The following is a 16,648-nucleotide window of genomic DNA, read 5'->3' as shown; positions in this document are numbered from 1 at the left end:
CACCTTACAGTCCATTCATCCAGCCCATACTTCTTTAACTTGCTGGCAAGAATACTGTGGGAGACCGTATCAAAAGCTTTGCTAAAATCAAGGAATAACATGTCCACTGGTTTCCCGTCATGCACAGAGCCTGTTATCTCATCATAGAAGGCAATTAGATTAGTCAGGCATGACTTGCCCTTGGTGAATCCATGCTGACTGTTCCTGATCACTTTCCTCTCCTCTAAGTGCTTCAGAATTGATTTCTTGATGACCTGCTCCATGATTTTTCCAGGGACTGAGGTGAGGCTGACTTGCCTGTAGTTCCCAGGATCCTCCTCCTTCCCTTTTCTAAAGATGGGCACTACATTAGCCTTTTTCCAGTCATCCGGGACCTCCCCCGATCGCCATGAGTTTTCAAAGATAATGGCCAATGGCTCTGCAATCACATCCGCCAACTCCTTTAGCACCCTTGGATGCAGCGCATCCGGCCCCATGGACTTGTGCTCGTCCAGCTTTTCTAAATAGTCCTGAACCACTTCTTTCTCCACAGAGGGCTGGTCACCTCCTCCCCATGCTGTGCTGCCCAGTGCAGTAGTCTGGGAGCTGACCTTGTTCGTGAAGACAGTGGCAAAAAAAGCATTGAGTACATTAGCTTTTTCCACGTCCTCTGTCACTAGGTTGCCTCCCTCATTCAGGAAGGGGCCCACCCTTTCCTTGACTTTCTTCTTGTTGCTAACGTACCGGAAGAAATGCTTCTTGTTACTCTTAACATCTCTTGCTAGCCGCAACTCCTGATTTGGCCTTCCTGATTTCACTCCTGCGTGCCTGAGCAATATTTTTATACTCCTCCCTGCTCATTTGTCCAATCTTCCACTTCTTGTAAGCTTCTTTTTTGTGTTTAAGATCAGCAAGGATTTCACTGTTAAGCCAAGCTGGTCACCTGCCATATTTACTATTCTTTCTACACATCAGGATGGTTTGTTCCTGCAACCTCAATAAGGATTCTTTACAATACAGCCAGCTCTCTTGGACTCCTTTCCCCCTCATGTTATTCTCTCAGGAAATCCTGCCCATCAGTTCCTTGAGAGAGTCAAAGTCTGTTTTTCTCAAGTCCAGGGTCCGTATTCTGCTGGTTCTCCTTTCTTCCTTCTGTCAGGATCCTGAACTCGACGATCTCATGGTCACTGCCTCCCAGGTTCCCATCCACTTTTACTTCCCCTACTAATTCTTCCAGGTTTGTGAGCAGCAGGTCAAGAAGAGCTCTGCTCCTAGTCAGTTCATAGGAAATTGTCCCCTACACTTTCCAAAAACTTCTTGGATTGTCTGTGCACTGCTGTATTGCTCTCCCAGCAGATATCAGGGTGATTGAAATCTCCCATGAGAACTAGGGCCTGCAATCTAGTAACTTCCATTAGTTGCCGGAAGAAAGCCTCGTCCACCTCATCCCCCTGGTCTAGTGGTCTATAGCAGACTCCCACCACGACATCACCCTTGTTGCTCACACTTCTAAACTTAATCCAGAGACTCTCAAGTTTTTCTGCAGGTTCATACTGGAGCTCTGAGCAGTCATACTGCTCTCTTAGATACATACATTTGTTTATGGAGGAGATTTTTGAAGGGGCTGAGAAGTATGAGCTGTGGGTGCCCAGAACCTTTGAAGATGAAGCTGCCACTTTCAAATGTTTTTCTGAATGCTGAAATATTTTAATTTAATTTTAGGTACCTGAGTGTGAAAATTTAGTCCTTACTATACAGTAATAAGACAACTTGTATTTGCCTTTTTAGCTTCTATAAGATGACAGAATGACTAAATGATAATGCAGCATAATAAGGATTTGCCACAATTGAATCTTGTCTGAAAATTCTATTAAGTAAATGTAGTGTTTTATAACAAACATTTCTTTTCCTACAACTCCTACAAAATTCAGTTAGGTTCAGTCATTCAGATACCACAAGAACAGTGCCCTAAAAAGAACATAAATATACAGATAAATAGATAAGACACGCTGGAAAGGCATGTCTAGACTTAAACACTGGGACTGATTAAGAACATAGGAATTACCATATTGGAACAGTTCAATGGTTCTATCTTGTCTGATATCCTGTCTCTAATTGGTCAATGCTTAAGCGTAGTGAGGAAAAATTCAAAATGCACCTAACTGTGCAATACTAAATCATAAGGAGGACATATGCTGGTGATCAGTTTATACCCTGAAGCCACAAGGATTTACAGTTCCCTGTAAATATTGATCTGGGTAAAAGAAAGTTTGTTAAATCACAAATGGCAATGATTGTAGCTAGATACTATTGTCATCACGCTGAGGCTGAGAATATAAAAGGGGCCTAAGGAAATCCCACTGAATTTCAATGGCATTTAAGCACCTTAATTTCCTTAGGGTCCTATGAAAATTCCTCCCAAAGTGTCTGAGGGGGAAAATGGCGAAAACTGCAAGAAGAAAATTAACAGTTTGTAATTATTGACAATGGTAACTCACTGTTCTTTTTCCAGGTAAGGCTTGGTGGTGGAATACCACTGGATTCACATACCAAACTGATAAGACTTCCTTCAATTACTGCCAACTGGGAGAGTTCATCTGAACCATAAATGCTCGGTGGCACTGAAAACAAATACCAAAAAATGCACTCAGTTTGAATCAGAATGAGACCTGCTAACACTGGGCCAATATCAGACCTGGTAAAAGCAAATGGAATCCCATTGTGCACTGAGCAGGACACAGGTACTGCATCCACTGCCCTGGAGGAATACCCCTCTGTGAGGTACAGCATACTCCCTCTGCGTGACTGGCTCCCTCCTCCAGGAGAATCAGAGCAATTCCTGTCCTCTGCTGAGCACATACGCTGCAATTCTGACTGGCTCTTATGCAGGTTGCACCATAAGAGGAGGCTCCTATGCCTTTACCTACACTACAGACCTGCCAGGCAGAAACTGACCCTGAATGATTGCCCAACTCATTATCTTAGCTTATGTACCTTTAGATACTGTAAGTCTGCAAGCTACTCAGCCCCTTTTAAAATTCAACTACAGCCACAATCTTGTTTACTTCCTGTGGCCACAAAATCTTTGATTGTCTGCATGCTTCACAAAGAAATATTTCCTTTTGCTGGGTCTAATATTGAGTGTCCCCTCTGTTCAGTTATTATGCAACAGGAAAGGAAGCACAGAAAAGAAGGGCCAATCCATTTTCACTCTGATCTTCAACAGTTTTTAATACTTTGGGTCAGGTCCCAAAGAAGAGATAATGGCCTGCTTGGAGCTGGGGAGGCAACTTTCCTTAACATACAATAGTAAATCCTTGAAAATTGACCAGGAGAAGCAGTGGATATCTCAGGCTGAAGTGGGAGAAGGGAATCTCACTAGTGAATGGCTTATCCAACACATTTCTGCCACATGAAAATAGGAAAGCATTTCGGTCTGACACTTTAGCCCTCTGATTCTCTTAATTTTTTATAGAGCAGAAACAGATGCATGAATTTCAACACTGGCGACTGTAAAGCTTTATACTGTATTATACTGGTTTCAAGCTTTGGTTTCATTTGTTCTGCTTCAAACCATTAAGCTTATGCCAGTCTCCAAAGAGCCAAATATTATCTTTAGTACATAGGCTGTGTTCTGACAGTTTCTGCAATTCGAGTTAGCTCTGGGGATCTGACTAGAACTCAGAACATAGTCAGATGGACACATTTCCTGTATTTACCACTCAAAAATATGGTAAGTATCATTTCTGCTCCTAGTGTGTAAACAAAGGATTTCATTCTAAACAGTTAACCACAGATGGCTTTTACAGGCAACTTTTGGTTTCCATTAAGTTTTTCCAGTCAATGCTGCTAACTAACACAAAATTATCTCTTCCTTCAAAATGGTATTAAAATGCTCTCTGTGCACAAAAGGAGCAAATCCAGCTCCCTCTGCTGAAGCCACAGAAGAATCTTTTGCAACAGTGAGAGTCTGCTGTGAAACTGGGGATGGACATAAGGTGGGAGATGCAGAGAGTGGATGTGTTGCTGGTGAAAAGTGTGTGGAGACAGAAGTTTTCTATCTATTCACAGACTAGGTACATCATAGGCATCGTCCACATTGTAACACAGCCCCCAACCACCACATAAATGCCAGTCTAAATTAAGATTTTATATCACCTGTTTTTCAAATAAATTCTGATTTTTGAAGGTTCAGGAAAATATAATATTTTACTAGAGTATCATGCATTATACATATCCAGAGCCAGATTGAAAAAACCTGGCCTCTGTTTTGATGACTTCATTTAAGAGGGAACAAGTAATTGCACCTACTTTGCTGGTCACTAATAGGAAGCCAAAAATTAGGCTCAAAATATGTGCACTGAATACATATATCACTAGGATAAGGGAATTATTTAGTTTTGTTAAGGTTATTTTTTTGTTGTTCATAATGGATGAAATTCAGCCAGCACCAATGAGCAGCACAAGCCATATATGCCCTTCTAAGTCCCACTTACACCCTATTTTGAGGACTTATTTGAACTTAAGTGGTTCCTGGGCCTTGTTCTGGATCCCTGCACTGAGGTGAATTTTACCTAAACAGGACAGCTTTCATACCTTTATAATAAAACAAAATCAGCAGTCTAATTGGCTCTAAGCCAAGTTATTTATCCCATTAAAGTCACATGGTTTAGAATTCCATTCAGGTCTCACTTACTTGGTAGGGCACCATCAACCAAATTTGACATTGCTTTATATACTACTTTTTATAAATATAAAACATATATTTAGTATATAAAACATTGTTTTATATTACTACTTTTTAGTACAGAAAATGACATTGTTTTATATAAAAGAATGTTGTTTTCTATACTAAAAAGTAGTAATCACTCATACTAATCACATATTGACTGATATCAGAAAATTTCAGTCAGCTAATTGTTTATGACTGATGACAGAATAAACTGATTATTATTTTTGAAGATACATTTATGGTCAGAAAATGACTACGCTAAAATAGCACCTCCTCACATATCTGCATCATGTGTGATTTCTGATTCATATCTGTCTATTAGCATTAACCTTTTTTTACTACAGCTATTGTTATTATTTACAACTGTTAAACTGTGCAGAGTAAATATAACTATGAGAGAGTAATTTGGATTCTCAGCCTCCAAAATTGCACACCCCAAAAACTCGGAAATTATGTGGGTTTAATCCAAAAGACATTGGTGTAAACAAATTGGTTAGTTATGTATCTAACTACCCAAAGCGGATATGTAAATATTGTTTGTGCGTGCAAATCTGAGATTATGAGGTGTCTAAAATTTTGATTACATTAATTTAGAAGCCAAATTGAAGTCGTACTGAAAATATGGCCTAATATTTTTATGTGGGCAAAACTGTTCTTTTGCTTTCTTTACTCCATGTATCATAATGCATAGGTATACATTTTAGGTCTGCCTGAAGGTAACATTTGGGTAGTCCCATGTTAATTTCTAAGCTCCTTGTGAAACACTAAGCATGGCTTATTTTATAGGCAGCATAGGATCAACCTCAGAAATGAACTACATATGAAATACACAGTGTGTTCCAGCACTATGCTTCACAGCTTTACCAGAGTTTTGTCCCCAGGCTTGATATAGTATTATAGACTTACCCCAAACATTGACATTATAGTTCTTTTCTGTTTTCCCAGCAACATTTGTGGCTTCACAAGTGTAACGTCCAGTGTCTTGAACCTGAGCTTCTTCAATCTAGAAATAAAATTAAACCTTTTGACTATCATTATGATGAGTAGGTTTTTATTTTGTGTATAGAGTATTATGTATTAAACGTTATTAGGGTGAAGTTGTTTATTTTTACACCAGTCAATCTAAAACTTTAAACATAAATTTAGCAGGGATGATACACAATCCTAAAAACTCAGGAATATGTGTTCCCCATAGCACTCATCCATTATTCATATGGGTATCAATGGGACTTATGCTGTAAAGATCTCCTCTCAAGTTGCTGATAGCCTGGAAAAAGAATAGTGTCTTCATGATTGATAAGCGGCTGAGAAAGTAAGCACTACAGGAGTCTCACAAGTGAACTTTACCTTCAATACACTTCCATCTTCAGAGATGCTGAGGCCTGGTTTCTTTAACAAAGGTCGGCCATCTTTGAGCCAAGTCAGCCTGGGTGGGGGAATGGCATTGCTCTGGCAGCGCAGCTCCACTGCTTGGCTGATGAGCACAGAGACATTCTGTTCTTCTCCCATAATGTTTGGTGGAACTAAAACAACACATAAAATAAAGAATAAATCCCCTGGCCAACACAGACTCTCACAAGACACACTGAGGAGTTAGTACACCCACCTAATAAAAATAAGACGGCAGCTATCAGCCAGTTTGACACATTGTGAGTGGAATGAAACAGCTGGTCTATGATCATGTATCAGACATACTGTCCCAATTGCGTACAAAGAGTTCTCACCACCAGAGATATGTTAGTGAAATTCCTAGTGGAGAGAAATGGTGAAATTCTACTTGCAGGGAGATGGTGAAGATACAGACTAAGGCTATGTCTACACTACGGACCTTACAGTGGCACAGCTGTACCACTGCAGCTGTGCTGTTATAATGTCTTCTGTGTAGCCGCTCTATGCCGATGGGAGAGAGCTCTCTTGCTGGCATAATTAAACCACCCCCAGTGAGCAGTGGTAGCTATGTCAGTGGGAGGCACTCTCCCACCGACATAGCACTGTCCACACCAGCGCTTTTGTCAGTGAAACTTATGTCAGTCAGGAGTGTGTTTATTTCACTCCTCTGACCGGCAAAAGTTTTGCCAACAAAAGTGCTAGTGTAGACAAAGCCTAAGGCAAGTACGCAAATAGTTGTAATATAATTTAGCAAATGAAAACCATTTAGAACCATGGAACAAATGTGGCTCAAAGGGCTACGATAAGGAGCAATGAGATGAGGAAAGAAAGGACAGATTTAACCTCCTTCTTGCAGTGCCATGATGGCTAATGTTGAAACTATCTCATGTTAGGTTCCTTAAAGAACCATTAATGGAAATTGGCAATAGAAAGTTGTTGAGGAACTCTATGGCCCAATATCATTTTACTCATGTGCTACACTTTCTGATCTTTTGGAAGTGAGAGGAGAATTTTGCCCAGAGCAGGCTGAATGTTTATGGTTCCAGCCAAATGAACGATAATTAATGATTTAATCATCATTAGTTCATAATCTACCATTCTATGGTTATCCTCTATGTGTTATGTATGGTATTTGCTAGCTAGTTATTATATGTGCTGAGAACAAACACTATAATTAAATGTGTGTAACAGTTTCTGTGACAACTCCCTCCCCTCCCCCATTTTCACACATATATAACTACACTTTTTCTCATTTTAAAAATGGAAAAAAAGTTTCCCCGCACACATAGGTAACTCAAAAGCAACTGTCTTAGCACTTGACACTTAATACTCACTGAGGAATACATTCAGGACCAAGTCTGAAAAGAGATTTAGATTTTAATGGGGGGACAAATCCTGCATATCCTTACTTACAGGAATAGATCTTATTCATGTGAGATACTCTTCTGAGTAAGGATTTGGAGGAGAAGGCCCAAAATTATGATTGAAAACTGGCTACTGTGAGTGCACACTTGGTTAAGTCTGAATTTCATAAGTTTGTGCTTATCTATGGTAGGCTGAGATTTTCAGACCTACTTGAGGGGGATTGGACAGAACTGGGCTTCCAAAAACCCTAAGCAGCTTTGAAAGTATCAGCTGTGCATTAGAGAGTAAAATTCTTGATAAAATCTTGAAATGACATAAAAAGTTAAGACAGCCTAGTTGCATCAGTACTCTTCAATCCGTAAAAAGCAACTTAGTGTGCTGTTTCAACCTTCTTTCCTTTGCTGCTATTTTTTTAAAAGGAGGCAAATTAAATATAAAAACTTTATTAATACAACATTAAGTTGACGTCAAAAATATAATAAATCAAGAACTGAAAAAAGTTGAGGTTCTAACAACAACATTTGCTTGGCTACATTGCACATGTCTAATGGGGTTTTTATTTCTGCTCTGTACCACACATCTGCAATGTGACATAAAAGGGTGCTGCAAGAACTTTAACTTTTACATTTCCTTTTATTTTTAACTGTGCAACTTTAACATTCATAAACAATGTGTAATATTAAACAAAATATGGGGGGGGGGAGAAAAAGGAAACACTGTCTGTGAGAAATATCTAAAATGACCCAAAGAAGAGCACTGTGTAGCTCGAAAGCTTGTCTCTTTCACCAGCATAAGTTGGTCAAATAAAAGGTATTACCTCATCCACCGTAGGAGAAATACCATAAACCTTATTCAAAACAAAGAGACTTTTTCATAATTAGTGCATATGAGATTAAAACTGCCCCAAGGTAGCACTCAATACCCGAGCAATACAGGTCTCAAGATATCATGAGAAAAAAACCCATAATATAGCATTGTTTTTCTTAACACAGGAAATACTAAACAGAACAGCTGATATCACAGCTTGAAAATAATTTAGGGGAAAAGTCTGGTCTTTGTGGATAAGAAACATAATAACTGTAAAAAAATCTGTTTATCTTACTTTCTTTGTAGAATTTACAGAAGGCTGGATTCTTCATGACAGTTTGTGGAACTGAACATTGAAGGCTGACCTGTTACTGCAGAAAGCTAATTTATTTCCGAATATTTTTCACCAATTACTTCTCCTTTCAGCTACATGACTTGAACTATGTTCAAAAGGAAACTGCATTACAAAACTGAGAAACAGGGACTAAAAAAAAATAGAGAATCTGTTTCTGAAGGAACAAAGGATTAAAATGAATCTAATTATCTTACAGGATATGTTAACAAACTTGTTCAAACTCTTAATTTGGTCAAGTATGTACCAAGTTTCTAACCATCTCGGCCTCCGTAGCATTCCAAATTCTTTTCTCCCTCTCATTTCTTAATTATTCTACCTACTGGAGTTAAGTATTAACAATAATATTAATTTTAGGTGACAGCCTTCAAGGCTTCTCAAGATTGCCATGCAGCTGAGTTCAACCCAGACCAGCCTTTATTTCAATGCTCTTTTTAAGCATACATCACTACAGTGCACAGAACCCTCTGTCACAGCTGGTGAAATCTCTCTCCTTTGCTGTAACCTCAGAGAGGACAAGTACATCCAATAATGGGTTGTGAGAAGGTCCCACCAGCTCAAGACTGAGAAACATTGGCTGGGAAGTGTGGAGGAAGCTAACACTGCCCTGCCTCTGCTATACTTGTCTTGTAGATACACAGAGGAACATATTCCTTCTCACTAACTGGTCTCTTTCCTAGTTTATGTTCAATTAGGCCCAGCCTTCCTTAAAGTAGCTCTAAGAGTTGAGCCCTTGTTATGGATAAAAACAAGTTTGGGCATCAATTTCAATGTTCATACTATAGGAAGCTGTCAGAATGCTCACCATAAACTCTGAGATCAATATCCCTTTGTTTCTCCCCAGCAGCATTCACTGCAACACAGATATACTTTCCTGTGTCACTGATCTGAGCGCTAGTCAGTGCCAAGACACGACCCCCAGAGAGAACCTGTAAAAGAAAGGTTGAAAGGACACTTTCATTATACCCTTTTAGTTTCTCTAGTAATATACTGCAGTATAACAGAGTTAGAACCATTATCTTTCATTATCTTAGAACCATTATCTTTCATTTTGAAGCAAAAAAATGCTCCTATTACATCTCTTCTCTCTTTCCCTTGTGTTTCTTCCAACTCAGATCCTGCAAAGACTGAAGCACATGCTTAACTTTATGCAGGCCCCAACTGGGCTATGTGTATTCGTAAGTCTTTTCAGGATCTGGACGTCAGCCTCTCACTCTCAGCTTCACATCTATTTTGCCTCCCTCTATGCCTGGAACAATCTCCATTTTCTAACACATTCCCTCTCTCCCCTCTTTCAAATCTCTCCTTAAAATCCACTTCTTCCAGGAATCATCCTTTCCATCTTCTTTTCTCCAACTCCCCAACTATTATTTTGTGTCATATCTTGGCTATCTCAACAGGAATCCTTCCTTAGCACATACTTGAAACTTGCAATTTTACTGTATGGTGCTATATACATTATTTTTATTAACACCAATGCTACTAGTTAGCATCATAGCATTGTATCCATGGTTAACATTTCCCTGAATTCCTTTAATGGACATTTTTGTTTGAATTTACTACCACTGAAAAAGCGCTAGTTGACAGCCTCTATTTATCCACAGGACAGGTTTTCATAGGCAGCTGCAGTGCAAACTTCCCCAAATTGCCTGACCAATGTGGCTCAGTCTTGACCTCAAATGAATCACCTCACAGTGGCAGCACGGTTTAATTTCCTTATTCATTCTTTCCTCTCTGAGAAGTGCCAATTTTAGCAGTATGAACTCTTTCATAAAGGCCACAGTGAGCAATCTTCATACCTATGGTTATTACCAACACAGGCTAGATTTGAACCAGTAACCTTGACAGGAAAGGCACACATGCCTCACTGAAAACCCTCTAAAAATCCAGTTCCATTAAAATAAACTAGTTTTAAGTACTCATGTCAAGATACCAAAAAACCTACAAGTACTAAGGTTTGCATCGATTACCTGGAGTCCATCAGAAAAGCTGGAAACGGGGCTACCGTCTTTCAGCCAAGTCAGAATGGGTGTAGGGATACCTCTGGCTTCACATTCCAGCCTCACTAGATTATTAACCACCACTGCCACCATCTCATTCTTGCCAGAAATTGATGGGGGCACTGAAAAACAGAACAAACTTAAGATAGCTGTGGAGAAATATAAATCAGAACAAAATTAAATGTGCCACTTACTTTTGGAAAGAGTTTTTCTTCCTGAAACTGCAAGGCAGTCCATCGTTTGTCATTTGTCCACACTGTGCCAAATCCTGCTCTCTTTACTTACACAAGTAGTCAGATATCTTCACTGGAACCACTCGTGTGTGTATGGTGAGCAGTATTGGGCCCGTTGCCCAGAGGGCAGCCATGAAAACCAGAAATCATAACATAAAATCCGAAAATGTTCTCTCAAATTTTTACAATACTGCATTTAGACCTTGTGAAAGATCTTACCAGTGAGTATTAAAGCAAAAATTTAAATCTAAATCTAATGAAGCAAATGCATATGGAATATAGTAAATCAACCTTGTGAAATTGACATGAAAATGTATTGGTCCAGGCGCCTACAAAATCTACCTGCCCACTTTTTACATGATAATGAAAAACATCTTAACTACTCATCATAAATTACTTGCTTTAGGTGAGTGGCTGAGTAGAATTTTGCAGGGCTGCATTTAAAGGGACATTTGCTTGAATTTTTAAATGAATTGCTTTGGCCACCCTTGTGTTCCTTTCCTTTTATGTTTGCTTCCCATGAACATTCAAGTGACTGGAATTTTATATTCTACAAATATTTGTATCAGTGCAATTCAAAGTCAAATGGATGAGTATTTGCAGAAAACAAAATTTAGATGTGCATATCGGAAATGTTTGACTTATCTAGTCAGGAAATTAAAACAGTATTGTGTGACTTATCTCACCAATTACAACCAAGCAACATAGCTTAAATATTCAGTATCTGTAACAACAATTTAAAACTTGCAGTGAACCTTTCATGATTAACATAGAAAGAAAAGAATGTCATGATCTACTCACAGATGTTCTATGTATAGAAAAAGAGCGTATGTTAATCAGATAAATTATTCATGGAAAACTAGTTGCTCAATTGTTTTAATGAGTGAACAATTTCTGGTAAACCATGATGCAGACTATTCATTCTCCCTGATAAATAAGCTCTAGTAGAACCAGAAATGCTGGAAGATAAGCAGTTTGCCATACAATTTGCCGTAACAAGTATCCATTGTTCTTCGATAATTGCAAATGTTTTATAATGGTGAGAAACAACTAAAAACACCTTCAGACAATGAAATCATATGAATATACTTTATCTGAATTCAGAAGATTTGGCACCTACAAACAGTTCTATAACTCCCTTCAATGTTAAGATTGGAGTATTGTTTTCTAAACAATGAGAACACAATGACAATTTATGCTGTAGCTACTGTAACCAAAATACTGTTTTTACAGCAGAATTTGAATAAAATGAGATATTAATGGGATGAGAAATATGGTCATACACTACAGTGATGAGCATGGTATAAGAATCAAGATAAGAGAAATATATGCTCATTAAACTCAATATAACTTCTCCTGTGTTCTGCCATGAATCCTTTAGAGTCCATTATCTCCTCATTGTTCATAACTTCCACTTTAAACTGAATAAAATATAAAGAAAGAATTTACACATGATGACCGTACTTATGTAGGGTTAAAGAATAGTATTATGATCTCATGCTTCACAGTGTAAACTGATCACTGGATAGGTCAGAACGGATTCTCTTCCCAGACCCATTAGGTACACACTGAACTGGCTACGTGCATTAGGAACGGTTTAATCTTTCTTTGATACAATCAGTACTGGGTAACATGTTTTGATCTGGAATGGTAAACAAATCCTGTGAGTCTAATCTATCTGGCTAACCCAAAGGGTATTACTGAACTGAAACTTCAGCCTCCATAAAAAGAAGCCCATGTGTTTAAGAGTTATTTTTCAATTTTTAGCTTTGAACAGAAATAATGACCTTGGCACCAAACATTTCCTGGGGATTAATGACTGGGTGGGGTTAATTGCTTTTGGCTGTGTTTTGGGCCATCAAATTCTGTCAGATAGTCATTAATCCCAAGGAAAGGCACTGCCCAAGGTCATTATTGGTTAATTAACATGAAAAGGAATTACATGCTGTTTGTGCATCTCAGTGGAAGAATACAACCCTGATACCACTGTGCCAAATTCTGGCTGCAGATTAGAGTGGAAGGCTCCCACTGAAATATGTTGTGTGTGCGCAAATTCTGAAGGCAAATTTGTCTTAGGGACTGAGGGGTTTGATCAGGTTTTTAGTGACTATAAACTAAAGACTCACAATTTCATTTTAATTTTATACAACCAAATACAATTTCCTCTAAAGCCTCTGAACTATGAATCAGCTTCTGTTTTCTTTCTATAGTATATTTACCTGTTGTAGAGTTCAAAATGATCAACAATGAACAATACCCCATACCTTTTCAAACTGCTGCAGCAGCAACATTTAAGTTTCTCTGACAGATCTGGCTAAACTGCTCTCTCCTATCAGAATTGACAAACATCTTCAATCTAGTTTTCCCATGTCAATGCTCTAAAGAGAGAAATGTGGCCTTGGTATTCTCCACAACTCCCCTCAGAAAATGATTAGTGATAGGAAGGATTGTATTAAGTATGTATAATAAAACTGGAAAAGAGCAAGCAAAATGCACATAGATTATTTTCCTCAAGCTGTTTTTATGATATGCAACACTTACCATGAACCTGCAGGTTGTAAAAGAGCTCAGCTGTTCCTGCTGTATTGACAGCCACACATTTATAAATGCCAGTGTCAGAGATCTGGGCACTGTCAAGCTGAACGATTTGCCCCCTGTTTAAGAACGTGACACTTGCAGCGCCAGCAAGTGGATGACTGTCTTTGTACCATGTGATAGCTGCAATGTGAAATAAGAGAGAGGGAAAAGTTACTGACTGTACCCTTATAGCTGGCAGTAACAAAGCTAGTTCTAGGCAACAATAGAAAGAAACTTTCCAAATTATCGTAAAACTTTCAGTCTTTGTTCAAACACTGGTTAAATTTTTCTAAACGCTAACTAAAAATCAATATTCACTATATTTAAACTACAGTAATAATAAAGTTATAACAATAGTAGTGATAACTACTAACTTTTTTGTAAGGTAATGCATACACCTATGACATTCAGTAACAACAACAACAACTATAATTTTATATGTATATAGATACGTCTGTCCCAAAGCAATTTATCAACCTAATAAACCATTCTATTAAGCATGTATATAGAGGCCACTTCATCTACTACTAAACTGAAATACACCTGTTTAAAAATACACTGCAACATGACAACATTTCAAGGCAGAAAATGCAAAATACTACATTAAACTGAAACTTGTGTGGATGCTTGCAGAGGCAGAATACAGTAAGCCTAACAGGAATTCGACTTGGGTGGTGGAATTAGAGTGTTTTGGGATTATAATAGACCATAACTGTTGAGGACCTTTATTTTGCATCTCAGTCATATGATGGCCCTTCCATCAGCTCAGGTCTCACTAACACCTTGCTGGGACACTGGGTCCATGCTTCCTCAGATGAAACTTTTACATATTGAATCACTTCTTACAATACCTATGTTTTCTATGGAGGTCTCCTATCCAAGAAATACATTGGCTTGACTCTGATTAACTTGTGAGAACTGCATGCTAATCACAACACAAGGTAGTGTGACTGCAAGCAACACCCTATTTTTTTCAGTCACCTCAAACAAGGAGATCTGTTGTTGCTTTTCAAGGCCATATCCTGCCATCATTTAGCACAAAGAATTCTCATGGAACTGAACAGGAGTTTGGGATTCATAATTATGGTGAGATATGGTAAAGTAGCATTCTAGCACAACAGTGTAGCAATTAAACATTTTTTGTATTTCAAGAACCTTTGATGCTCCTTCACAGGGTTATACAGAGTTGAAAACCCAGCACAGTAATTGGGCTAAATGCTCTGCCTTTTACTCCAGGAAGAAGGGAGTGAGATTTTCCTTGGTGCTTCTATTCCCTAATCTAAATAGTGATACACTCGATTGTTCGTTGGGGGTTTTTTTTGTAGGGGGGAAGGGTTGTTTTTGTTTTAGGTTGTTTGGTGAGGGGGGCGGGGTTTAAGTTGATCAAAGTGAAATTTTTGCTCTGCACTGAAAATTATTCTTTCTAGACAGTTTGTAACACCTGGCAGTATATCATAAGTAGAAGAGCTAGCAGAATTCTATGACTATAACCTTTTAAAAAAATAATCGTCACTAGGTTTGAAGAAAGAGTGCCAAGGAAAAATGAATGCATGCCAAGTGGGCGTACAATGCTACCCTTTGGAACTGTTGATATGTTACATCTAACTTTCTACAGGTGTAAATGACTACACAAGGATGACAGGCACTGGAAAAATCAGATCCAAAAGGTACAGAAGTTCAGTTTGGATGCTCATTTGAACTTTAGTCAAATCTTTTTTCTGGAAACTGGGCTATAAACTAAATAAAAATAAGCCCTCTTGCAGAATTTCAGTATTTCCTGAGTTTAACTGGGCAGCAAATGCTACAAGAACAACCTCTCTCACATTATTGTAGTTCTTTCACTTCCTGGCACGAGCAGGAAGTTCTCAGACATACAGATTACAGAAAGGAAAAAATGCACACTTCTCAAACCTTAAAAGAGGTTCAAAGTGGGAAAGGATCCAAACCAAAATCCTGGATCTGAAAACATTCAAACAATAGGGTGTTTGAAATCCAGCTTCTTGAGCTTGTCTTTCAGGTTTGTTTCAGCCCAAGTTTTAGGTAAAGATTATTTTATCTGAAGGCATTCATCTGTCCTAATTATGAGCCAAATATTGTGGTCCTTACTCAGGCAAATTCCCATTGGAGTCAATAAGCATTTGACTAGGAAATATAATGAGGAAGGTTATTGACATGAATTGTGACTGTATAGATCACTGCTGCAACCAAGGTCCTATAGTTGTACCAAATCTTGTACAAAGGAGATACAGTAAGGTATCTATGGAAAGGTTATGATGAGCTGGTTATGATTATGCTGTCTATATGTGTGTATCTTTTTTGTAGTTGAAGTTATTAATATTGGCTATTTACTTAATGTGTTTTGATTCTTAGTAGCCTCAGTGAAGCATTTGGTCCGCTTCTTGAGAAGGGATTATTCTCAGTAAGTGCCCAGTCAAGAAACACTTAACTGACAATGGACTTTGGGAGATGCCAATCCACATCGGAGCTTTCCTGGGAACTTTCCAACCAACATGTAAACAATGGCATCAGCCTGCAAACTGAGTCATGCATGGACATGTGACTTGCCATGTGACTCCAAGCTGCATCTTGCTGCTGTAATTTTCCACAGTAGGAACAAAGAGGTGTCCTTTCACCTGGAAGAGACTATAAAAGGCAGCTTCCTCATCTCCAGTTTGTCTTCAGTCCTGCTTCTGACCTCTGGAGGAACTTTGCTACAAACTGAAACTCGGAACAAAGGACTGAATGACCCATCCCAGCTGTGGATGTACTCCAGAGACTTGATTTGAACCTGCAGTTTATTCCATCACTGCTACATGCCTGAACCAAGAACCTTGCCATTACTGTATGTAATTGATTCCATTTAACCAATTCTAGCTTTCATCTATATCTTTCTCCATTTATGAATAAACCTTTAGATTTTAGATTCTAAAGGACTGGCAACAGAGTGCTTTGTGGGTAAAATCTGACTTGTATATTGACCTGGGTCTGGGGCTTGGTCCTTTGGGATCGGGAGAACCTTTTTCTTTTACTGGGATTTTGGTTTTCATAACCATTTGTCCCCATAACGAGTGGCACTGGTGGTGATACTGGGAAACTGGAGTGTCTAAGGGAATTGCTTGTAGGACTTCTGGATAGCCAGTGGGGTAAAACCGAAGTCTTCTCTGTTTGGCTGGTTTAGTTTGCCTGGTGTGCAAAGGAACCCCAGCCTTGGGCT

The 16,648-nt window shown here is 38.7% G+C and overlaps 1 protein-coding gene across 1 annotated transcript in view; it reads right to left on the bottom strand.

Moving 5' to 3' along the window:
* Window positions 1–16,648, bottom strand: part of HMCN1 (hemicentin 1) — a 323,326-nt gene that overhangs the window by 114,204 nt on the left and 192,474 nt on the right. The window contains exons 38-43 of the mRNA XM_077823933.1: window positions 13,399–13,575; window positions 10,595–10,746; window positions 9,430–9,553; window positions 6,059–6,234; window positions 5,618–5,714; window positions 2,478–2,600 (exon numbers count right to left, since the gene is read on the bottom strand). Coding sequence (XP_077680059.1) covers window positions 2,478–2,600; window positions 5,618–5,714; window positions 6,059–6,234; window positions 9,430–9,553; window positions 10,595–10,746; window positions 13,399–13,575 — 849 coding nt within the window. The remainder of the gene's footprint in view (window positions 1–2,477; window positions 2,601–5,617; window positions 5,715–6,058; window positions 6,235–9,429; window positions 9,554–10,594; window positions 10,747–13,398; window positions 13,576–16,648) is intronic.

The sequence above is a fragment of the Eretmochelys imbricata genome, chromosome 8 (assembly GCF_965152235.1).
Source record: "Eretmochelys imbricata isolate rEreImb1 chromosome 8, rEreImb1.hap1, whole genome shotgun sequence".
NCBI classification, from domain to species: Eukaryota; Metazoa; Chordata; order Testudines; family Cheloniidae; genus Eretmochelys; species Eretmochelys imbricata.
The sequence above is the reverse complement of the archived record's forward strand: the minus strand, read 5'-3'. Positions and strand labels throughout refer to the sequence as shown.